Source organism: Nannizzia gypsea, genomic scaffold, assembly GCF_000150975.2.
Source record: "Nannizzia gypsea CBS 118893 supercont1.5 genomic scaffold, whole genome shotgun sequence".
Taxonomy (NCBI): domain Eukaryota; kingdom Fungi; phylum Ascomycota; class Eurotiomycetes; order Onygenales; family Arthrodermataceae; genus Nannizzia; species Nannizzia gypsea.
Window position 1 is genome coordinate 1,112,902 of NW_003345197.1, and position 24,099 is coordinate 1,137,000.

Consider the following 24,099-nt stretch of genomic DNA (forward strand, 5'->3'; position numbering starts at 1 on the left):
GTCGACGGAGACGAAGACGAGGACGGCCGGCGCGGACTCTGACGATAGATTCGAAATCCTACGTTTGCGACGTTCGAGACGTGCAAAGCAGTTGTGGCGGACTCCTGCTACGCCAATCTCGCGATTTGTGACTGCTTGAGAAAGAAACGCCTCCGGCAGATGGAGGGGCGTCCTACCACACCATAGGACGAGCCCAGCACATAGCGTTTTACCAAGTGATTCGAGTTTTTTTTTTTTTTCAGTCCTCTGACGCCTCTTTAATCTTTCCTTACTTTGTTTTTTTTTTACATCGTCTAATTTCACTTCCCTCTCGTCGTCCGGTTGAGGCTGTGTTCTCTCGGCCTGCTGTGGGAGCGCTGGATCGCTCCTCTTTTGGACACCTTCGATCGTTTTTTTCATAGAGGATTATAAGGATGAGGGACGGGCAGTGGCATCCGTGAAACCTAGGCCCGAGTCATCATAAGATATATACAACAAAGAGCGTGACCGTCAATCCTCGAAGCCACCGGACTTGTTGAAAGCGGAGCGTTCACATATAAATAACACCAGGGGGAGCGAGGTGGAAAGATCAACATGGCCGGGGAAAGCAACAACAGTCTCGGGTCGAGAACGTCGTCCAGTTCCTCATTGCGCCAGACACCCCGGTCTCCACTACGACAATCGACTATGGACGAAGAACCGGTGTCCGCGGACGAAGGAAATGAGACTACGGTGGAATACGAAAGCATAGCTCGGCATCATATCGGTGGACAGCAGCAGCAGCAGCAGCAGCAGAAGCAGGGGGAGGAGGGCTCACAACATACGCCTGATATTGACCAGCGGAGACACTCTATCCATCGAGTACGGTTTTCGACCGACATTGACCGAGCCGAGCAGACAGCGTCGACCTTGAGGGCTGCTAAGCCAGACTCCGATGATACCTCTTCAACAACAACAATAACAGCAACACCTACTAGCACTACGCCGGCTTCCCTTAAGGTGCCTCCTGCTGGACGTAACAGAGGGTATTCCCTTCGTCGAGCTCTCTTCAACCGGAACCTTGTACCAACGCAGCCGGAAGAACCCGATTTAGAGCAGAATGGAGCTTCTACAAGCGGACAGAGCGAGAAGACTATTGGCAGTGATATGTCCCAAGAGGCCACCACGGAAAAGGGAGACTATCCTACTTTAGCCCGGCAATCGGAATTTTTGAAGTCTACGACCGCCTTTCTGACAACAAGGCCGGTAAAGAAAATTTCTCTTACCCATACGATAAACAGCTGGCTCGTTTTTCTGCTCTCTCTATTCAAAACACATGTCCTGCGTATCAAAGATATCCCTCCAAGTGCAGATGGACGACATGTTGACCTTGATGCTCATAACACTAAACCTCGGACCGACGAACGTACTGGCAAGCACTACATATCAAATACGATCCGCTCAAGTCGATACAGTCTATGGAGTTTCCTTCCCCGCCAATTAATCGCGCAGTTCTCGAAACTTGCAAACTTTTACTTTCTATGTGTTGCCATTCTACAAATGATACCCGGATTGAGTACCACTGGTACATTCACCACGTTTGTACCATTGATCATCTTTGTGGGGATCTCCATTGGTAAGGAAGGATACGATGACTTCCGCCGATACAGACTTGACAAGGAGGAGAATAATCGAATTGCATCTGTACTACGTCCGTCTCCGGAAGCGCAAGATGAGTGTTACGAATCATTACCAAAAGCAGCTGGCGATGTAAGCTCAAAGGCCACAGATAACCCACAGCCATGGGTGGACGTCAAATGGGTCAATATACAAGTTGGTGACATTATAAAACTCGAACGTGACCAAGCCGTGCCAGCAGACATTGTCCTACTACACGCCGACGATCCCAATGGGATAGCCTATATCGAAACCATGGCATTGGATGGCGAGACAAATCTCAAGAGCAAAAAGCCATGTCCTCTAGTTGCCAAAGCGTTCAGCACAGTGGATGATATTATCAACAACCGGTCTACACACTTTGTTCTCGAGGATCCAAATATTGACCTCTACAAGTTTGAGGGTAACGTCACTGTCGGAGATGAGACTGCGCCTTTGACAAACACCGAGGTGGTGTACCGTGGTAGCATCCTCCGAAATACCCATGAAGCAATCGGAATGGTGATATACACCGGAGAAGAATGCAAGATCCGTATGAATGCCACCAAGAACCCTCGCATCAAAGCCCCAGCTCTTCAAACCATGGTTAACCGAGTTGTGGCTGTTATTGTCATTTTCGTTGTTGCTCTTGCTGGTGCATGCACAATCGCATACAAGTATTGGTCTCGCAGCACAGAACGCATGTCTTGGTACCTTAAGCAAGCAAATGTTTCTTATGGCCCGATATTTACGTCTTTCTTAATCATGCTGAACACAATGATTCCAATCTCGCTCTATGTGAGTTTGGAGATTGTCAAGGTTGCTCAAATGTTCCTACTGAATGATGTCGACATGTATGATGAGGCATCAAACACTCCGCTGGAGGCCAGAACTTCGACCATCAATGAGGAACTTGGGCAGATCAGGTATATTTATCTTCTCCTTTACCACAATGCTTGTACAAAGGTCATGCTGACAGTGTTAGTTATGTATTTTCGGATAAAACCGGCACTCTGACTGACAATTCGATGCGATTCCGTAAAATGAGTGTTGCTGGAACTGCCTGGCTTCATGACCCCGATTTAGTCCAGGAGGCTGCTGATGAGATGGCGAAGAAAATACTCCTTCGCAGACATAGCAAGGGCAAGAAATCTGTTCGTGCAAAGTCATTTGGCGATGCAGGCCAGGGCCGGCCATCGGGGCTATCCAGACGCTCTGGAGTCTCCCAAGCGACCACACGTGAATCCGGAACTTGGAGGCCTAGTAAAAAGTCCCGATTCTACCATGGTGGCAAGACTACAGAGATGCTGCAATATGTCATGCACAAGCCTCACACGCTATTTGCGAAGAGGGTGCGGTTTTTCATTGTTGCTATGGCTCTCTGCCACACTTGTTTACCGGAGCGTGGACAAGATGGCGAGTATACGTTCCAGGCCGCATCGCCGGACGAGGTTGCCCTTGTTACTGCTGCAAAGGAGCTGGGGTATCTCGTCTCTGATAGGCAGCCGAACAGCATCACCATCCGACGGTCAGAAGGCAACAACAGCAACAACGATGATAATGATGATGATATAATTGAAGAGACATACGAAGTGCTGGATATCATTGAATTCACTAGCTCACGGAAACGCATGTCAGTTGTTGTACGCTTACCGGATGGAAGGATCTGTGTTTTTACCAAGGGTGCAGATTCGACCATCACTCAGCTCCTGAAGCAGGCATCCCTGGCCGGTGAAAAGGTACAGGAAATCGAGCGCCGTGCTAGTAAGCGAAAGGCTATGGAGAGCATGGAAATTATTCGCCGGAACAGTGAGCATATGTCTCGTGGGGGCAGGAAGAGCCTCAGCATCCATCGACCCAGCTTTGCCGGCCGGCGATCTAGCGTTTCGGGCAAACAGGGACCGTCTATCCGCCAGAGTATTGATATGTGGCTTCGTGACCGTGAGACGGACGGTGGCTTAGATATCAAAGATGGGGAACATGAAGCGTATAACTACAGTCCGCGGGCATCTGTTCAGCTTGGTGGTGGCCGAGGAAGTCCTCGGGTGTCATTCCAGACCGACGATGGAGCTGCTGTGGAGGAAGACCTGGTGGACGAGTCTCTGGTGACCAACGAGCCGCTGGTGTTTGAACGGTGTTTCCAGCATCTAAACGATTTTGCGACTGAGGGGCTGCGTACCCTGCTATATGCGTACCGGTTTGTGGGGGAGTCGGAATATAACGAGTGGAAGCAAGTGTACAAGGAAGCCACGGTCAGCCTTGTCAACCGACAAGAGAAAATAGACGAGGCGGGAGAGCAGATTGAGACACAGCTGGAGTTAATCGGGGCCACGGCGATCGAAGACAAGCTTCAGAAGGGGGTTCCGGAGACGATCGATAAATTGCGACGGGCAAACATCAAACTCTGGATGCTGACGGGGGATAAGCGCGAAACAGCAATTAATATCGGCCACTCATGCCGACTGGTCAAGGATTACTCCGCGGTGATCATCCTGGACCATGAGACGGGGACGGTGAAGCAGACGATAACCTCTACGATCGAGAGTCTCAGCACCGGCGGGGTGGCGCACTCGGTAATTGTGGTGGACGGGCAGACGCTATCTGTGATTGAAGGGGAGGAGGAGCTGCGCGAGCTCTTCTTCGACGTGGCGATCCGTGCAGACTCAGTGATATGCTGCCGGGCGAGTCCCAAGCAGAAGGCATTCCTTGTTCGATCGATTCGCAAACGGGTCAACGGCGCGATCACCCTTGCGATCGGAGATGGGGCGAACGACATTGCGATGATCCAGGAAGCGCACGTTGGAATCGGGATCACGGGCAAGGAAGGGCTGCAGGCAGCCAGGATATCGGACTACTCGATTGCCCAGTTCCGGTTCCTGCTGAAGCTGCTGCTGGTCCATGGGCGGTGGAACTATGTGCGAGTGTGCAAGTACACGCTGGGCACTTTCTGGAAGGAGACGCTGTTCTACCTGACTCAGGCGCTGTTCCAGCGCTGGAACGGGTACACGGGCACCAGCTTGTACGAGCCCTGGAGCCTAAGCATGTTCAACACGCTGTTTACTTCGCTACCGGTGATATTTCTGGGCACGTTTGAGAAGGATCTTGCGGCGAGTACGCTCTTGGCAGTACCAGAGCTGTACACGAAGGGCCAGCGGAACGAAGGCTTCAACATCCCCGTCTATCTCGGCTGGGCAACGGTGGCAGCGTGCGAGTCGATGATGGTCTACTTTACGATGATGCGGCTGTTTGGAGACGCCATCTTTACGGCGGACAGCGGCATCTTCGCGATGGGCCTGCTCACGTACTCTGCGTGCGTGATCGTGATCAACCTCAAGCTGCAGTTTCTTGAGATCCACGACCACACGGTGCTGACGCTGATCCCGCTGGTGCTCTCGATAGGCGGCTGGTGGCTGTGGAACATCATCCTGTCCGAGCAGTACAAGTACAACGAGATCTACAACGTGCGGAACAACTTTATCCACGTGACTGGCAAGAATGCGTTGTGGTGGACGACGTTGATAGTGGTAGTGGTGGTCGTGGTCCTGTTCGAGATTACTGTTGCCACTGTGCGCAAGACGCTGTGGCCTACGGACGTGGATCTGTTCCAGGGATATGAGAAAGATGGAGAGGTGAAGAGGCGTTTTGAGGAAGCGGCTGCATCGGAGCTGGCGCAGGGATGGGAAGGCCGGCTTTCAGGGGAGAAAGGTGGAAACGACGACCACGATGATGACGGTTACGGTGCAAACGCAGCAGGGCATGAGCAAGAGCACGAGCACGAGATGCATGTCCAGGAGCTGATTGAGCGGAGAACCCAGGAGGAAGACCACCACCACCACCACCACCACCACCACCATCAACATGAAGGTACCGGCGTCATGGCCAGGGCACGACGATCGTTGGACATGCATGAGCTGTTCTCTAAGGGATTTGGCTCTATCCGCCGCGGGCAGGACATCAAGTGACCGCCCATGAATTTTTTTTAATTGATTCCTCTTTTCTTTTCCAAAACACTTCAACACGCGATGTTTACGATTTTCAATTTTGTTTCCTGACGTACCTACCTGTACCCGGGGGAGGGAATAGGGCGTCTTGGGCAGGGAATGTTTCGGCGTTGGGCGTGCGGGTCAAGTAAGGTTCGTCAGTGCTACCTTAGTTGATACCAGGTTAGATACAGCAGGGGCAGGATAGTCTCCATCCATGACCCTTCAGCTGTTCTCTTCTCTTATCGATGTTCGTCTTGATGTTCATCTTGCTGTTCTTATGGCTTGTGTGGCGTTCTTCTTTTCTTCCTTTGACGGCTCCATGATATTTCTTTCTGTATATACCAATCCTTTCAGCTTTCAGTACATAGACGGCGGAGTAAAAGAGACGCCACCATGAAATTGACCATCTTTCTATCAACACATCTTCCATCATCTTTCCACTTCTTCCACTTCTTCCACTTCGTCGTCTTCTCTTTTCTTCTTCCGGAGCAGGGATGTACGATGGACTGGCTGATCAGGTGCGTTCGTGCAGGGCAAGCCGACACCCGCGCTGCAGGGCAAAGCAAAAGCCAAAGATCCAGAACTCGACTCGCGAGTGACCCGACCTTTTTCTCGACGGGCAAAGCTATAATTAAATTAGATGTCTTATGTACGTCCGGTTAAGCTGCAGCGGATCTCTCGCGCTAGCACCAGGCAGGCTCCGTAGTCTTTGATCGGGGCAGCACGCAAGTACTCCGTAACTTAGGTAACTAGTCAAGGTCAAGCTGTAGGCGAGCGGCGAGCCCATCGTGATCTCATCGTGATCGCATCTGCATCTCCATCTCCAGCTTCTTGACTTCAGCCTTCCACCTTCCTATGTGGAGGAGCGGACGGAGTAGGTTAAGCCCCCTTCGGACGGTATCAGGCAGCTATCCGGTATCAGCGCTGGCCTAGCGTGGGCGGTGGTAGACGAGGGCGCCCCGTACTAGTCGCGAAGGCAGCTCGAGTAGCTAACCGACCGTCACACTCGGAGGAAGCTGCTGCTCTTGTCGCTGGCGTGATGAGGGTGTGCTTGCTTTATGCAGTGTTCCTGGGGACATCCTGGCCGCGCCGGAGGAAGAGAGCACCTAACTAGGGAAGAGAGGGAAGAGAGGGAGGACAAGGGCGACAAGGGCGACGGGTCAGGAGCAGCGTCTGAAACAGACCCCTCCCTGTGCCTGGCGTCTTCCTTGCATTTCCCAGAAGCAGTAGAAGAAGCAGTAGAAGAGGAAGAGGCAGCATCATCTGTCTGTCTGTGTCTGTGTCTGTCGTGTTTCTCGTCTGTCTGGCGTCTACGTTCTAGGGTCAGGCCAGTCTGACTCCTTCTCCTCCGACCACCTCCGACCACCTCCTGTCTTCTCTCTCTTACTTACTCCTGTTCTTACTCCTGTTCTTACTCCTGTTTCCTGTCTCCTTCTCCTGTTTACTGCTTCTTCTTCTCTTCTGCTTCTATCTTTAACCTGCTTACTCACCTGCTTCTACTTCTTGTCTACTTCTTCCTCCTACAACTTTCTACGTCAGCCAAAGTCACTTTTTGTCGCTTCGCCTGAAACGCCTCAACCTTTTTTTCCTTTTTCTCTCTTTTCTTTTCTTATTCTTCTATTTTCTTCTTTTCTTCGCGACGTTCACACCAGCAACGCAACCTTCGACCTTTTCTCTTTTCTTCTTCTTCTTCCTCGACTTCTTCAACTTCTTCAACTTCTCCAGCTTTTCGTCTTTTCGTCGTCTTCACTTCTTCACTTCTTCTTCTACTTCTTCTTCTTCTTCCATTCTTTCTTTGCCGTCCGCTCCTTTACACGGCTCGTCGCTCGTTTTTCTTACTTACGTCTTCTTACAGCTCGCGCTCGCTCTTCAGCCTGCTGCTGCTGCTGCTGCTGCTGCCTTGGTCCAGCAACTCTTTTTCCAACAACCACAACAACAACATCAACACCCACACTCTTTTACTTTGAGATATCTCACTTCTTTCTTTTTATCTTACTTCGACCAGATCAACCAGCTTGGACTACTACATTCATTCACTGTCTTTCTTTTCCCTCCCTTTTTTTCTGCGTCCTGCTGTCTCGACTCGACGTGTCTGAGACAAGAAGTCCGGTCGCCTCAAAACAACAACATCAACTGAAAGCCATCCGCTCCTTTTTCATCCTCAGCCTACGCTTCTCATTCTTCTCGTCGATGTCTGGATACTTCACTTAGAGAAGCGGGTTTTGCCCACTCTTTTTCACTGCGCGCGCCAGCCGGATACTCTTGGGGCTGCCTTTTCGCTCTTTTATCTTTCCCTTCTGGCTTCCCTTCTTACTTCATCTCGAACTTGACGTTTCGAGTTTCTGCTCCTACGACGACTTCACGATCATCGCTTCAACCAACAACCTCCTTGTCGACTGGCTCGCGGCGATCATTCATTCATCAAACAACGAGACGAAGACGTCCTTGTTTGGTTTTCTAGCTCCTTTCTACTACTTCTTCTTCTACAACTCCTTTTTTATTCCGTGTTTGGCTCCCGATTTATCCTCCTAGGGGTGACGCATGGTTTGATTACTGCATCAACAACAAGAACAACAACAAGAAGAAGAACAACCATAGCATGCCAATCATGTCAGATTCTCCCTTTGCGACGAGTGCTGGCATCTCTACTCCCACAGATACCATGTCGCTAGCCACGCCTCCTCCAACAGCCGCCTCCCAGACCTCTTCCTCCACATCCGCTACAGCCGCCACTGCTACAAGTACGGTCACTACAACCGCCTCTATGGCCAGTGCGAACGCCACGGCAGGTGATAGTCCTGCTGCTGCTCGCCCCGCCTCCCGCAGGCCTCCACGCAAGAGCACCCTGACCCAGCAGCAGAAGAACCACAAGCGCCAACGCGCCACCCAGGACCAGCTCGTCACCCTCGAGATGGAGTTCAAGAAGAATCCCACTCCCACAGCTGCTGTCAGAGAGCAGATCGCGGAGGATATCAACATGACCGAGCGTTCGGTGCAGATCTGGTTCCAGAACAGGTACGCTAAACCTAATTCAGCTATTCGATTGGCTCAGCCTCTCCAGGTACCAAATTCTAATATACTAACTTTTGTTTATTTGTTAGGCGTGCTAAGATCAAGATGATTGCCAAACGGGGCATCGAGACCGGGGAAGACTGTGATGCCGTCCCTGAGTCGATGCGAAGATACCTTGCACTCCAGCTGGATCCTGCCGGCTCGAATGCGCGAAACATGCTAGGCCGTGCGGGGGGCTATCCTTCGAACGAGCCCATGATGCAATCCGCCACCTCGTCTAAAGTTGGTACGTAGATCTCTCTCTATATATATATATCTATCTATTTTCTACTTTGACTAACAATCCATAGTGATCCAGCATTTTGCATGCCGCTCTCTCCGCATCGGCACCTGGCGCCGTGTGGGCCAAAACACCATGGACCTGGTCATCTTCTACTCTCCCGACCAGGCATGCATGACTTACTACATAAACAACGACTCTGCCGGCTACAAGATCGAGTACCCCTTCTCGAGCATCAAGAACATCGTTCTCGAGCCCGGTGACCCTGTCCCGCCATTGGACGGTGCTATTCCCCGATCAGGCGGCTTAGTCATCGAGCTAAACCGTCCTCCAAACTTCTACATGGACTCCTCCAACTCAGGCGGCTTCTACCAGTGCGGCGACTTCACGGAGGAACAGCAGGCTACCAAGTCGCTGGTTCACCATCTCGGAGGCCACCCCAAGGTCTTGAGCGTCCAGCTGGCCAAGCTTGTCTCACTTGAAACGTTCCAGAACCGCCATGTTCCAGCCTACCCGTTCACACCAAACACCCCCTTTATGGATGGCTCTCCACAGTTTGTGCCTCTCCATCGCCCTGCCTCGCAGCCAAACCAGTTCTCACGAGCCCAGAACCGCCTCTCTGTAGACAACCACCTGTCTGTAGGAGGTCTACACCCCAACAGAGGCCACAAACGCCAGCGCAGCAGATCGGTGCCTGGACCCGTTGACTTTGCTGCCCTACACGCCATGCCGGCTTTCCACTTCCAATCCGCAAACCCCTTCCAGCCAAGCACCCCACAGCACCAGGAGCACCACCACCCAGACATCTTCGCTCCCATACCCCTTGCACACTCGCAGTTTCAACTTCCCCTGAACATGGGTGAACCCGACCTCCACGTCGATACATCTGCGACCCAGCCACCACCACCATCATTCAGCATGTATCCTGCATCCGCAACCACGGCAGCTGCGGCTTCTACTCCTGGAACCGACTTTGTGTCCACCCCGCTCTTCAGCAGCGCGCCAGACCACCACCCTCAACCCCTGGGAACTCCATTTAGCTTGCCGTTCCTCTCTCCCTCACCAGCAGTCGACATCGACATCGACTCTGACCCCCACAGCATTCCCCAACAACATCAGACCCAATCGGCCTCCTCCAACGGCCACTCGCCTCCATTGACTGCCACCCAACGCTCGTCTCCAACCAGCATGTTCGCCTCAACCGTCACAACCACAGGCGTAGATGACGGCATCATGCTCAGCGATCTATACGCTAAGCAGAACCTAGGGTGTAGCAGCGCCATCACCTCCCCAGGCATGGAAATGGACGAGTCCTTTGCAATGACCTTCCAGGGTCTAAGGGCACACGGCCACGGTCACGGTCACGGCATGATGGGTATGGGCTTTGACAGCGGCACAGTAGACCCAAGCACCCTTGCTGCTGAATCTTGAGAGAAGCCAGGGATATCCCGCAAGGCGAGCAAGCTGAGGACGGGATGATATGCATAATAAGGTTTTGATGTCATGGGTAAAACTGTTTCATCAAACCCTCTTCTCCTATCCAGACGGTCACCGCCCTACTCATGGTATCACATTACCACACACCTTTTGGTTGAGTTGGTTTTTGTTCTTTTTAACTTTCTAGCCAACTCACTACAACCATTTTGCTTCTTCTATATCTGGCATCATCTTGCCATCTTTACGCCTTTTTTTTTCCTTTTTAGGATTTATATTCACTTCTTGAGACTACGGCCGGGCCTGTAGATGACCCCCTTTCCTCTCACCTTATTTTATTCCTTACGTTGCAGTGCAGTCACCCTTTTGCAGTGCAATCTTTTTTTTAACTTCTTTTCTTTTTTTTTTACTTCTCTTCTTATTTTTTGTTCTACTCTTATTGACTTTTATGAACCCCCTTTCTACTTTCTACCACCCACTTATATATAACCCCCCCCTTCCATGGCAACCTTCTCCGCTTCCTTTTCTTTCTTATTTTACCCATCTCCCTTTCCCGTTTCTCTTCTCTTTTTTTCTTGCATTTTCTCTGGGAATTAATGATGCCCAACCGATGTTATCTTTTACTTATTTCACCTAACAACCCCTTACCTTCTTAACTTTTGCTTTCTAATTACCATGAGCACGGGCAAGGAACCGTCTGCCAATTGGTACTGGGAGGAATATGGAATGAACCAAAACAAACAAGAAAAGCAGATGTCTTTTTTACTCCCCCCTTGCACCTCTCGTTCCCATCCTTGAAGCTTGTTACGTACCCGTCTCATGACCGACCCGACCCGAATTACTCTCTACCCTTGCTTTGTGTATCTTCTCAATCGTATCAATGCTTGTCTTTGAGGAAATATGATGCGTGTACTTAGCAAGGCTCACTCACACCACTTTTCTTTTTACCTTCCCGGATTCTCTCAGAAGTGTTTTTCAAATATGATATTATTTATAGCTTTACTGTTACATCATCCATACCATTACCACAAGTGTTAACGATGTAAACCCCCACAAACAAACACCCCCGTAAAACGCCATGCTCCAGACCGTCTAGACCCTCTAACTCCAACACAAAACAACCAAAATCAAACCCCTAAAGATGCTGCCACGCCTTCGGCAGCGCAGCTTTGACTCCGCTCCGCTGCAGCTTTCTCACCAAATACCTCTCCACCCCCGCCAAAACACCTCGATAACTCTGCCCTTCTCTCCCCTTCATATCCTGCGTCACGCCATCTCTCGTCCACACGCTCCACGACCCCATCATCGAAGCCATAAGAACATCTGTTCCCACCCGATCCCCAACAACAACCACCTCATCCGCCCTCTCCACCACGCCCCGACTCTTCAAATACTCCAACACAGCCGCATACGACATCGGCTTCTTCACCGCCGACCCCCCTCCAGGGGCCCTGAACACCTTAATATCCAACTTCCCAAGATACTCTTCTAGCTTCTTCGCGTCGTCTTCATACCGCTTGCTTCGCGGGTCTGATCCGGCGGTGTTGGATACGATTAGTATCCCGTCCGGATTCGTATGCATGTTGAAAGGCGACGACTCGCTTGTCCGTAGCTGTTTCAGTTTCTCGTAGTAGGCTGTTGGAAAAGTGAGTTTGTGAGGCGGCGTTAGGGTGTTGTCTTTGTCTATCACCAGCGCTCGGATGGTGGGTGGTCGTGCCCCGGCGGCCTCGGGTGCAACGGAGTCAATTAGATGGTAGGATAGGTCTTCTGGTAGTTGTAGGAATGTTGAGATGGTAAGGTGTGGTATTAGGAGCGAGGGATTGCGCATGAACGCTGATGCCGTGAGTTGAAGCCGGCGAAGTTGGTGTTGAACAGCGGCATTGTTGCTTCTGCTTCTGCTAATGCCGAGGTTTGACTTGCAATTGGCTATTTGTAGTGTCCCTTTTCGGTGTAAATGGTATCAAATGGGTATATGTTGCTGTTCTCGCTGCTGTCTTTGTTGATGTTGTTGGTGTGAAGGCGACTGAAGCTGGTGAAGTCATAACTTCCCATGGTGGTCCGTGCGTGGAAGCTCAAACCAAGCAAACTTTCTTCTTTTCTTCTCGATATCAAAATCACCAAAACCAAGCGGGAAGGAAGATCGAGTGACCAACGAACAAAAGCTGCCTTTGACGCGCGCGCCTTGATTTGGACTAACGGTTCTGCTTGATTTTACTGCTGTTTTTCGATTGCACTCTATACTCCGCGGGGTTTTGTTCTCTTCTTTTTACTCGATCCTCCTTAGCATCACTCACCATGGGTAAATTGACCAGTACCATCGGCATTCCTATCAAACTTCTTAATGAGGCACAGGTCTGTTTTTCTCCCCGAGACGGCAAAATACCTGCTTCTGCACCCGATTTTGTTCTTATACCTGCACCTTTCACTCACGGGAGGGGATCAAATGGCTGATAGTCGTCTAATTACAGGGCCACGTCGTTACTCTCGAGATCACATCCGGACATGTCTACAGAGGGAAACTCCTTGAAGGTGCGCGCAATCACCGCGTTAACGCGATTCGACCCATATCCTCCTTACGCTTCTGTCGCTCCCTCCACACTGCTCGAATTTGCTCGCTGATGATTTTGCTATAGCTGAGGATAACATGAACGTACAACTCAAGGATATCACTGTTACAGCACGAGACGGCCGTGTATCGCATCTAGACCAAGTGTATATCCGCGGAAGTCATGTCAAATTCTTTATTGTTCCCGATATGTTAAGGTATGAGTGCTATCAATCATCCCACGCCAGCCTATTCTACACCTGTAACTATATATGACTAACCCGTCCCTTTTCCTCCCCAGAAATGCTCCAATGTTCCGATCCAGAGGCCAGCGAGGACGAGGTGTTGGTTTGGCGAGAGGCAGAGCAACTGTTAACAGGGCAAGAGGCCAGCGAAGAGGCTAAGGGTCCAACGATAGAAATGAAGTTATTGGGCTGGCGTTTTTATTCATTTGATCATTTTTTCTTCCCGTTTGTTTGCGAACACTGTTGCTGAACGAAATATACTTGATGTAACGGCTTTTTTTATTATCTAGTCATGCAGGTCTATTGTCGGTCTGTGTTATTTCCAGCCAGGTCAAGACGGAAAGAAATAGAGGTTTTAATCAAGAAGTTCAGAATAACAGTATAGATTCTTCTGATATCCCTGGTACGAATATCGATATAAAGCACCATTTGCGGTTGTTTTTGTGCATCTCAAATTGACCTGTTTCATCGTATCCTGTCGTGTGATGTTGAATATCGTATGCTTTCTCAGTCTCAAAGTCAACAACTCCGAACAAATATACGGTACCGACACAATTCACCATGTCTTCGCCTCTCAAGCGGCCGGAGAAGGCAAAGAACAAGGTCAACCAAATTTCAAACCCTCGCCGGCTCCTGATTCTAGCTCCGAGTACGGAATCTCAAACAGTTATCCCACCCTTCCTCACCCGCCTGACTGGCCAGCCGCCCATTCTCCCCTCGCTGAAATCCGACACGAAACAAACTGGTGAGAAATCTCCGACCGATAGCCGCCTAGATTGGAGTCTAAGTACCCATTCTAACTTGTATTGTAGACAGTGATGCGACAATCGACATCTCAGACGTCGCATGTACAGCTACTACCCCACCACCGGCGTCATTTGCGGGATACACCACACACGCGCCGTTACAGCTAAATACAAAATACTACAGCGCGGATATACCACTATGGGTCGACGAAGTTCCGTCACTTCCATTAATACCCTCATCGGATGTTTCCTCGTCGTCGGCCGGGGGGGATAGCGCAAGCTCCCCCGAGGCTTGGAGAAAGGAGTTCGCCAGCGAAGAGGCGCGGGAGGTCAGGGATGCCATAGGGGCAATAATAGTCTGCACGCAAAAGCCGGAACCGCCTGATCCGGCTTTACTAAGGGAGGGGATGATGGATGGGGGTGAAAACACTGACAGCGCTATTTTTCAACGCGCGGTGGACAGGACTAAAGATCTTGCTCGTGCGGTTATAGAAGTCAAAGCGCTGGCCGAGGAAGAGAGAGGTGAGATAGGTGATATCCCTGGTGTGATTGTGTTGGTGGGGGATAAGTGTGAGAAAGGTATCTCCGCTGCAAGTAAGCATGACGATGGTGATGCTTCAGCGGATTCAGCGGAGTATGGAGCATTATGGTGGGACGAGGAGTTGAGTGATCTAGGAGTTGGCTCTGGACTTGAGGTAGTGTTTTGGGATCCTAAAGGAACCACTGAGGATCCCAAAGCAAGAAACGAATATGGAGGTAACAACCCCCTGTTCTCTGAGTACGCGACTGTGACTAGCTGACTCGTCTCTCTAGAACTCATGGGCATTGCAAGAGTGCAGGAAGTATTAGAAACTCACCAATGGTCGTCTTCAGCCTCAGATGACGCGGAGTACGATTTGGAGTCGATTAGCTTACACGGAGACGAGGAGGCCATTGGAGGTTTCGCTCTAGAAGCTAATGAGCTTGAAAAGGAAATGGCTGGTCTTCGGCTTGCTATCAACAGCAAAAGGAATGATGGCAGCATTGATGATAAGTTTGAGGATATCGGAGATGACAGCCTTCAAGTCGAGCAACTTGAAGGGCTAATGATGAGAGTGCAGGCCATAAAAGACATGGGGGCAGATTTACCTGACCAGGAAAGGAAGAAGTTTGCTGCAAAAGCCATTAGGGATCTAATGAAGGATATATGAGATTATAATATTAATTAAAAGACTTCTATTCTGTAGAGACCCCGTCTAGTTGAAAACGTATTTAATTCAATGTCGCTGGCGTGTAGGGTAGGGCGCAATTCTTAAAGGGCTTTCTTTTTGCCCTCAGCCTTCATCACTTTCCTCCTCTGCACCATCATGTGGGTAAACAATATATAGGACCCTGAATTATCAACTTAGTAAGCTATCAGATGGCAGGGTTTATGCATATAATGGTCATACCAGGAATGTAAACGAGTAAAATAGCAATGAATGCAAAGCGGAAGATGGCAAGCAGACCGCTTGCATTGACCACCGTAAGGTAGATCAAAAAGCATTCGCTTGAAATCCCAACTGGGTATAAGATGAAAAACGTGTTATATCTGGAGTTAAAGGGTAAAAAGGTTATCAATGCGGTTGTCACGGATGAGAGGGAGTGGGGGCAATGCGAACCTCAACCACAATATGGCTTTAGGAATACCCTGTCCCAGAATCTGGAAGACAAAAAAGCCATATCTAATACACTCCGTAATCCCCCATGCAAACAGACACCCAATAAACCCCCAATCGCTCAGCTGGGCAGAACTCATCCCATGACCGAGAAGAAAATATTTGCTCGCCCCCGTGCCCTCTAATTCGAAGATCGGTAGAGTGGGACTGAATGGCGAAAAGACGTACATGACTCCCCAGACCAGCAGTAGCCTGCTGGCTACCTGCATGGTGGTAGTCATCACAGACGCTCGAACAAGTCCGAACAAGGAGTGAAGAATCTCCAAGGTGGCGAGTGATTGAGTGGTCCGGAGCAGGGGGAAGAGATAGACAAAAAGCCCGGCAATCCCTTCGCTCTGGCTGCCATTGCTGCCACTGTATATCTGGAAGAGAGAAGAAAACAGGCGGAAAGTGAGTGTACCCCAAAGCCCTAGGGATACTAGGTTGTACAGGAATAAGTAAGCCTGCGTGAGAGATGAGGCTGGCGTTGACGATCTGGAGGGTGCCATCTTGGGGTTGTTTCTCCTTGCCTCACTTTTCACCGGACAATGGCTGTGGTATCAATTAGTGGACGCTTCAAAACAAACAACGCGATCAATTGAAGTTGTCTCGATTCCCTTTTAAGGAAAGTTTTTTTCAACGCCCTGCAGATATTCACGTGATTGGCTACACGCCTTATCAGATTCGATCTTATCAATTTATCTCGGCGACCAGGGCTGCTCGCAACCTTGGAAGCTGGCTCACTACCCTAGGTAGGTAGGTAATATGGTAAAAAGCAGATTTTGGGCTGGTGAGTATGATGGCCTCTATGTTTGTTCATTAAATGGTATATAATTTTGCTACGAGGACGGTTTCTATCAACATCGATATGTTGGCTAAGGTAGCATATCATAAAGGTAAGAAGCAGGCAAGCAGGGGGCCGATTGAACTACTTCTTCCCCTTTCCCTTTTTCTTCCTTGTGCCTCCTGTGCTTGCAATCACCTGGCTACCGGCCTTTGCAGGTGTAGACGAACCATGGCCATCTTCTGCCTTATCGTTGACTACACCACCTTGGGTTCGGTCAGCTGCCCTTTGCTTGCCCTTTTTGCCTCTAGGTCGATAGCTCGATCGGTCTCTCAAGGGAAGCCATCTCTCAGGGTCAACTTTCTCGTTTGGATCCATATTCTTCGCTTTTCGGATCCGTTTATTTTTCTTCGCCGCGTCCGGTGCTCGCCGTTTCTGGCCTTGTCTTAAAGTAGAGGCAGCTGTGCTCACAGGGAGTTGAATGCCGGCGTTTTCCAGGTAGGACACATCTACACCGGCAATCAACTCTTGGACGGGCAAAAGGGATTTCACGGGGGACTCAACAAGAGCCGGCGAGGAAATGGCATGAGAGGCGACAAAACCTGCAGTTGCGATGCGATCAGTGCCATCTCTTGAATGGAGATGGGCAAATATTCCGGTAGCAGTCGATATGTCTGCCGAGTCATGTGAGTTAAAGAGAGATATTGCCGCCGCGCGTAGTAGTAGTATTGGGTGATAAGAAGGGTCCTTCTCCAGCCAATACTTTGCAGCCTTTGATAGCTCGGAATTTATATGATGTTTGCGACCTTGAGTTCTGTACAAGGTAACTAGGATGTTCACCAAGCCAGGGCTAAATCGAACCATCATCTGAGAGTCATCACCAGTTGCTTCCAATTTCTTGGAGAAACTCTCTAGCGTGGATATTGCGGCATTGATGTTTCCATCTGCCACATGAAGTTGAGTAAGAACCAAGATGAGGCCGAGATCATGAGGACGTATTTCAGCAAGAGATGATATTTTCTTTATCGCATTCTTGCCTTCAGCTCCCTGCGTGTGGGCGGCAGCATTGAACACGGCGAGAGAGTTTATATCTGATGAAAGGGTAGTAGAAGAGGGGCGTGAAAGAGTTTTAGATGTCGACCTTGAAACTCCATCAAACTTCTGGACCATGAGATCGATGACAAAAGCATTTCTGTTCAAGGTGACGTTCTGATAGGAAAATAATTTATCGTTATCAGTCGGTCTCGAAGTTCGTCCGAAGTTCTTGTGTTTGATGTAAGGGTTAAGGTTATGATCGGTTGTAAGAAGAGCGAGATTTTCAGCAATGATCTTAGTAGAAGATTCGGTAATCCTGCATATGCATGTCAGCTACATTGGCCTAACGATAGTCCCAGTTCCGGGTGAGTGTACATACTCGGCAAAGTCAATGCCTCTAATAAGCGTTTCTGCCTCTTCAACCTTCCCCTGCTGCAAATAGACATGTGCCTCCTGGATTGTGATGGGCAACATTTCTGCTTTCTTGTCTTCGGGGGAAAGCTCGTCAGACGCTTCGCATAGTCCTTTCTCTTATGTCAGAAAGCACCTAGAACGATATTCGTAGATAACATACCTTTTGATATCGTCAAAAGTTCCAGTGCCTTCTCATAACTGCCCCTGGCTATATGTTCACATGCTACATTATAAGCGGTCTCAAAAACATCCAGATCCAAACCATGCCGATTTGGTACCATATCCCATGCAAGGCTACTTTTCCCTGCCCAAAGCCTTTGAGCCTCAGTTGCTGCTATATTGATTTGCAAATCAGTGAGCTCCCCTGTGGAAGCTCTCTCATCCCCGATCAAATCTTGGTAGATCTTGAGAGTCCGGTCAAAATCTTCAGCTCTATAGGACTATAATATTAATGGATTAGCAACGTTTCTGAGGGAGCTCGAACCATATAAAAGAGGAAGGGAGATTATTGGTTTTAGGCAATATCTTTTGACTAACTGATAGGTGATAGGACACGAACCGCTTGTGATTCAACATGCTTTGCACCTCTTTCAGGACCAACAGAGGCAGCTACTGACATCGCCTCGTCCAACTTCCCAGATTTATACAGCGCATAAGACCATTCAAGCGGCAGCCTTTTCTTCAACTCATCGCCCCCTTCCTCAATCACGCGAATCGCATCCTCAAATCGGTCCAATTTGATAAGCGCAATAGTTTTGATATGCTGTGCGTCCACATCGGCTCGAGACTTTTTTAATATCGAGTTGCAGGCTTTGATGAATTCTTCATGATCATCTATAGTAGATCTTTGCATGAGAGCACTCAGGCTCTGCAAAGTCGTCCCCATGGGGGCTGAGGTTGGCGATTGCGATTTATCAGGGTCAATAGCGGGGGATCAACGAGGACAGGTGGAGGCTCCGCGAGGCGTTCAAATCCAGAGTTTGCTAGTCGCCGGCAGAGCCTGGGAAGCAAATAGCGATACCCAACACTCGTAGTTCAAATTACCAAGCTTATTCGTCATTCGTCTGCCTTGTTCTATCCTTCAATCTGTCTGTATATCATACATGATGTCAAATTCTATCACGTGAAGTTAAAAGCCCTATGCCCTAATAACTGTTTATTAATAAGCAAGTATAATTATATAATACTCAGGGGTTGCGCTAGGCCTAAAACGTAGAATTGGATATAAAACTCTAATGTAACCTTCGCAACTTTCACTCGTCTATTCGCAAAAGAAACAACGTCCACTTTTCGATTGAGGAACAACTTCTAGCCTTGCAGCCAGCGCAGTCGACTTTTACACCGCATCTTATGGCCGGGATACCAAATGCACTGAGCATGCCACTGACAGGAGTGACTTCTGCTGCCAAGTCCGCCTACATCCCGGACGCTCGACTCTCAAGACACTTGCGACTTAGCCACATGCCACTTAATTGGGGACGCGTCGCTCACGGATGAGATATACCACATAGGTGGAGCGGTATGTGCTCGGATCGCTGTGGCCATCCCGATATCCTCTGGCAGTCCAGATCCCATAAGTTTCTTCTCGACGTACTCCGTATGTTACGAAATACCAGCAGTCGAAATACGGAGAACTAGCACATATGTGCCTCGGGCCGTCGAATGAGGGTCTTCAGTATCAAGGATTCGAATGCCCGGATTAGGAGGCTTACAGAGACGCCACCCAACCATGGCTGATCCGCTTGTAGATCCCACCACTCATCGCAATTACCAAATCTCTTTTTTATATACATCGATGCGGATGGGCTCGTGATCGAGAGACTTTACGGGCTGGTAGGCCGAGAACCAGACAAGCAAGTTAAAATATACGATCGTCGCGAGATGGTTTACTAGCCACTGGCCGTACCTTGCCAACTTAACGAAGGGTTCGGTAGGACAGTAAAATGGCTGGTTCCAACATAATTCTACTTAGCTTTGGCCTTGACCGTGGGTTTTGATCGATTGAGGATATGGTATCAGGTGAATATGTTTACCTGGGGCACAGGGAATGGAACCCCTGCATCAAGTTTCATGCAAAATGCATTGATCGGCTAACGGCTGATGTTAAGCTGTCATGGATGACAGTCATGTCTGAAAGTGATCCATTCGAAGTGTGGCGAGGGGTGGCTAAGATCCCGAAGACTCTACTTACTCCGCCTGCCGGTTTGCTAGAATACCAGACACAGTTTAAACCAAATACGTGAGAACTTAGTCTCGTCTACTGATATAGTACCAGAAATAAGGTCAGTCAGAAATATGAAAGGCTCGGGATATGCCTGGAGTTTTCACCGAAACATTTGTCGCCTTGTTGTACACTCATAGAAAGAGACACTACCTAAAAATCGGCAACATCGGTCTGAATTAAAAATTACATGGGCTATGACAGGCTAAGGAAAAATTTGAGTCTGAAGAGAGAACAAAAGTATAATAAAGGAACTAATCAAGGAAGGCGTGAGTGTTTTTCGGATGGGGTCCGCAAATAGTCCGAGTCATCGTCACTGTGACGAGGGCTGCTATTTCTCCGGCTACTGTTGCTGTCGCTTTCTGAGTTATTGCGAGCCTTGACCTGGCTACGCAAAGTTGCCACCTGTCTCCTCCGGGCATTTATGAACCAGTTGCTGATCTGGAAACACGGACATGTTAGTTCTTGTGAAGGCCGCCATACTAAAAGAGTATGGATGAAGGCTTACCTGGCTAATAGTCAATCCGGTCCGGCTCATAAATATCTGTTTATCCTCTTCAGTTGGGTATGGATGATCAAGATGCTCCCATAACCAGGCTCGGAGCATGTCTGTAACTGGCTTTGGCAGGTTCCCTCTCCTCTTTTTCTCTCTCATGTCACCAAGTTCACATTCTGAGAGGCAAAAGCCTGAGGCTGGTCTAAAATGGCCAAACGTTGATTGGGGATACGCCCTGTCGCAAGCGTGAGGATGCTCATATGAAGAAGGGTATGACAGTTGATCGCGGCAATCACAGGAAGACATCATGTTGACTGGAGAAGATGAATGTGAGAAATTCGAGGAATCGAAAGATAATTGACTCCTGGGAGATGATATTGAGTAGCTCGATAACTCCCCCTCATTTCTTCCTCTACCGTTCAGCGGTGCATATATGGCGTTGCTGTTGGCATTCGGCGAAACCTTGACGAAGTATTCCCTTGATGGGGATGGGACAGGAGGGGGTAATGACCGGTTGATCTCGTTAAGAGTAAGTTTAGGACGGGAATGTGATTGTGAGGCAGACATTTGGGGTTTCGATTCCGCTACGTGGGGCTGTTGACTTGACGATTTGGCACTGTTTCCCATGAACCTGTCTGGTCGCAGGGAAACATCATCAAACCGACTATCTCTGGCAAACAGTCTGGATGGAAGCCTATCAGTGTGTTGAGTGGGCGGTGGCATGGTATCCGGCAGCGAGCCTCGCCTCCAGTTCTGATTAGACTGAGTATAAAACACTCCACCCTCTATTTCATCATGGAGATGATCGGGCAGAAGCTAAACAAAGTTAGAAAACAGTGCTTCACATGGATATGGGATCAAGTCTCATTATATTCCTACCTCTCTAAATGAGGGGAGCTTCTCCGCGCGGTGATCTGATAGTACCGTTGAGTAGGCGACCGTCATATTTCCTGATAACTGCCCAATTCTGCAGAGAGATTTAAAATTTGAGTGTCAAAATCGTAGGAAGCAGCACCAGTATCATTCAATAAATGCCAAATGACGAGGCGGTTATGGGATATGGCAATATATATGTTTATTTTGTACTGCTCGAAGACGTTGGGTCGGGTTGAAGCCAGTAAACCGGCTCAGTGTTTAAGCGTGAGTTAGGTATCAAACGCCGATAAAGTTCAATCTTCAGGCTGACGAAGGGAGTGTATGATATATAGGCTGATGTAGGCCAAACTGAGAAAACGTCACAGAAGATGGTACTCCGTTTGCAAGGAATGCTTCTAGGTGATGCTGGGGAAGAGACAGGCGAGTAATATATGTATCAAAAGGCACACCTGCGTCTGTTATCGAACACCGTCCAGCGGCCACCACCGTCTGAAGGTGGGTGGGATTTCCTTGGATCCACACACTGATCGCCATGGGTTGTTATGGGCGAGAAGAAAAAGAAGAATGACAGGGGCAAAGACGCTTGAAAGGGCCTGTCCTGATCTGGTCCGATTGTGGAGGGCTTGGAGGAGGGTATGGCAAAAAAGCAAATTCGGTCGGACAGAAAAGCTCCCCATCAGACTGATTTGCCTGGCCTGACGAAAAAAAAGAAAGTGTGTCCTGCTGCTTGTTCCCAGGCTCAGCATCATTCGAGCACCCACTTGCTTGTTCAATGATACGATGCTCGGCCCTTTCGCTAGGGACCAATAGCTGATGGTCAGGGGTTCAAGCTAACGAGGTAGTTGCTCTGCCGTCAGAATATCATGCTCTGCCGCAGGGCTTAACTTAACGATCCAGCCAGAAAATAGCATCAGACCCCCAAAAGTACTCTCTGACATGTCCCAAAGAGCACTGACAATGGAGGTTGGTGGATCCAAAAGGCTGCATCTCGAGCTTTATGGAGTGAGATCTCCGAGGGTGAGGCGTTTTAGCATTCCCTGATGCCCGCCACAGATTGGGTTGCCTCAGAAGCAGGATGAATTAACGCCCATTCTCAGGCATAACGCCAATTCCCAGTATCTCAAGTTGGTCTGATGGAATACTACATGGCATAATCCCATATTAAGACACGATTGTGGTTCTTTCCCTTTTCTTTTTTACCCTACATCTCTTTTCTTCTGCTCGGTGACAGGCTTAAGGCCCTCGCGGAGCCTAGAGGGAGCAGAGGAGGAAATAGAAGAAGAAAAGAGCCATATTATTACTCCTTCTCCATGGCCCTCCGTATCCACATGGCAAAGAAACTACAGTTTGCATCCACCAGACGCGGGGTGGATGATATCAAACATACCCTGGGACATGTCAATATAGGTACGGGAGTCAAAATGCCTGCGTTACGGCTGACGGTTGCTAATCGCCCTGAAAACCAAATGCCGAACAACAGATTATTGCCAGGAACAGTTGACCAAATACAGACCTGTGGAGTGTCTACTCTGTACATTGCAAGGCAAGAAACCTTGATCTGGCATCGAATCTCCGTTTACTCTCAAGCCACTATCGACTTGCAAATTCAGGTTTTGCCTTGATAAAATTGCAGTGGGAGTAAAGGGAAAAAAAAAGGAAAGAAAGAAAGAAAGAGGAACCAAAAAGAAAAGAAAACGATATCCATGCGTTCGGGCTTTGAGGCGCTCAGAAGACTATTCTGCAAATCTGTCCTTACGAGGGAGAGTCGATACCAGGTTGAAGGACGTGACAAGCGCGAACCGAAAAGTCATCCACGCAAAGACCAAGGGCGTTCCAATAATCAGTTTCCTCGTACCGTGTATACGGAGTACCTCTGCGCTAAGCAGCCGGTTCCTTGGACCCCGAGCTCTGTGGTTTGGCCTTTTAAGGTTGAAAAACGTATATCAACTGGCTCTACCAATATCTGCTGTCACACAGCATCCGAGAAGAAACGATGGTCGAATTTGTTGCAGCAAATAAATAGATTTTTATTTTTCTGGCATGATTCAGCCCATCACCGGCCACCACCAAATCCCTAGTACATTGCCATCTACTACGTAAAGTTTCAGTTAAATCGAAACATGGCTGGCTTGCGATCGAACGATCGGCCAATCACACGACTCAAAACTTGGAATTTGTGGGAATATTGACTTCGACTTGCTCGATATATAACTTGGTTCCTTTCAATCACGACTGAATCTGACAGCAACGGGCATATCTTTTAGGGCCCTGATCTGCCGAAATACTGGGATAGTTTCTACCAAAACCCCATACAGAGAACACCATCTCGACAGACGAGTTTCTTCATTCAGAGTTTCTTATGACCCCCACCCCCCGCGCGCAGACAGGGATATGTTGGCCCTAGCCTAGTTGTCTACGAAATCGATCGTTGCCACGTCGGGCGGTTGTCAGATCTGCTAGTCGCTCTCACAAAGTCAGGTATCTCAAAGGTGGGAAAGCCATCATAGCATACATGCAAATCGCCGTATTGAGCAACGACAAATCGGGCCATAGCCTGGAAAGTGTTTAGTACCATATTTACACCAGTCTGACCTGACCCTGCTTGCCTATTACGGGTAGACGGAGAAGCGTGTAACGTGGCTCTCGAAGTCGCTTTTCCCACAATAAAGTCAATATATGGCGGGTTTGAAGCAAACACTCCGACCACCAAATAATTGACAACTCATCTAATTTTGGAG

The 24,099-nt window shown here is 49.2% G+C and overlaps 9 protein-coding genes across 9 annotated transcripts; 4 read left to right on the forward strand and 5 right to left on the reverse strand.

Moving 5' to 3' along the window:
- Positions 1-573: 573 nt before the first annotated feature.
- Positions 574-5,576, forward strand: MGYG_06247 (phospholipid-transporting ATPase 1; the record flags this gene model as incomplete). Its single annotated transcript, XM_003171651.1, has 2 exons — positions 574-2,540; positions 2,600-5,576. The coding sequence occupies 2 exons, from the start codon at positions 574-576 to the stop codon at positions 5,574-5,576; spliced, it is 4,944 nt and encodes a 1,647-aa protein (XP_003171699.1).
- A 1,021-nt stretch (positions 5,577-6,597) lies between these two features.
- MGYG_06248 (hypothetical protein) lies at positions 6,598-7,385 on the reverse strand (the record flags this gene model as incomplete). The annotated part of the gene is made up of 3 exons (XM_003171652.1): positions 6,598-6,907; positions 7,084-7,104; positions 7,348-7,385. 3 exons carry the CDS (start codon positions 7,383-7,385, stop codon positions 6,598-6,600), a joined length of 369 nt encoding a protein of 122 aa, XP_003171700.1.
- An 820-nt stretch (positions 7,386-8,205) lies between these two features.
- On the forward strand, positions 8,206-10,320 carry MGYG_06249 (homeobox domain-containing protein; the record flags this gene model as incomplete). The annotated part of the gene is made up of 3 exons (XM_003171653.1): positions 8,206-8,612; positions 8,699-8,895; positions 8,960-10,320. The coding sequence occupies 3 exons, from the start codon at positions 8,206-8,208 to the stop codon at positions 10,318-10,320; spliced, it is 1,965 nt and encodes a 654-aa protein (XP_003171701.1).
- Positions 10,321-11,458: 1,138 nt separating this feature from the next.
- MGYG_06250 (hypothetical protein) lies at positions 11,459-12,151 on the reverse strand (the record flags this gene model as incomplete). Its single annotated transcript, XM_003171654.1, has 1 exon — positions 11,459-12,151. One exon carries the CDS (start codon positions 12,149-12,151, stop codon positions 11,459-11,461), a length of 693 nt encoding a protein of 230 aa, XP_003171702.1.
- A 467-nt stretch (positions 12,152-12,618) lies between these two features.
- On the forward strand, positions 12,619-13,272 carry MGYG_06251 (small nuclear ribonucleoprotein SM D3; the record flags this gene model as incomplete). Its single annotated transcript, XM_003171655.1, has 4 exons — positions 12,619-12,675; positions 12,792-12,852; positions 12,957-13,086; positions 13,170-13,272. The coding sequence occupies 4 exons, from the start codon at positions 12,619-12,621 to the stop codon at positions 13,270-13,272; spliced, it is 351 nt and encodes a 116-aa protein (XP_003171703.1).
- Positions 13,273-13,674: 402 nt separating this feature from the next.
- Positions 13,675-15,049, forward strand: MGYG_06252 (hypothetical protein; the record flags this gene model as incomplete). The annotated part of the gene is made up of 3 exons (XM_003171656.1): positions 13,675-13,858; positions 13,926-14,615; positions 14,673-15,049. 3 exons carry the CDS (start codon positions 13,675-13,677, stop codon positions 15,047-15,049), a joined length of 1,251 nt encoding a protein of 416 aa, XP_003171704.1.
- A 101-nt stretch (positions 15,050-15,150) lies between these two features.
- MGYG_06253 (PAS2) lies at positions 15,151-16,044 on the reverse strand (the record flags this gene model as incomplete). The annotated part of the gene is made up of 3 exons (XM_003171657.1): positions 15,151-15,230; positions 15,290-15,429; positions 15,725-16,044. The coding sequence occupies 3 exons, from the start codon at positions 16,042-16,044 to the stop codon at positions 15,151-15,153; spliced, it is 540 nt and encodes a 179-aa protein (XP_003171705.1).
- A 419-nt stretch (positions 16,045-16,463) lies between these two features.
- Positions 16,464-18,654, reverse strand: MGYG_06254 (hypothetical protein; the record flags this gene model as incomplete). The annotated part of the gene is made up of 4 exons (XM_003171658.1): positions 16,464-17,670; positions 17,734-17,878; positions 17,929-18,208; positions 18,328-18,654. The coding sequence occupies 4 exons, from the start codon at positions 18,652-18,654 to the stop codon at positions 16,464-16,466; spliced, it is 1,959 nt and encodes a 652-aa protein (XP_003171706.1).
- A 1,593-nt stretch (positions 18,655-20,247) lies between these two features.
- MGYG_06255 (AhpA protein) lies at positions 20,248-21,430 on the reverse strand (the record flags this gene model as incomplete). Its single annotated transcript, XM_003171659.1, has 3 exons — positions 20,248-20,430; positions 20,498-21,301; positions 21,365-21,430. The coding sequence occupies 3 exons, from the start codon at positions 21,428-21,430 to the stop codon at positions 20,248-20,250; spliced, it is 1,053 nt and encodes a 350-aa protein (XP_003171707.1).
- Positions 21,431-24,099: the final 2,669 nt, after the last annotated feature.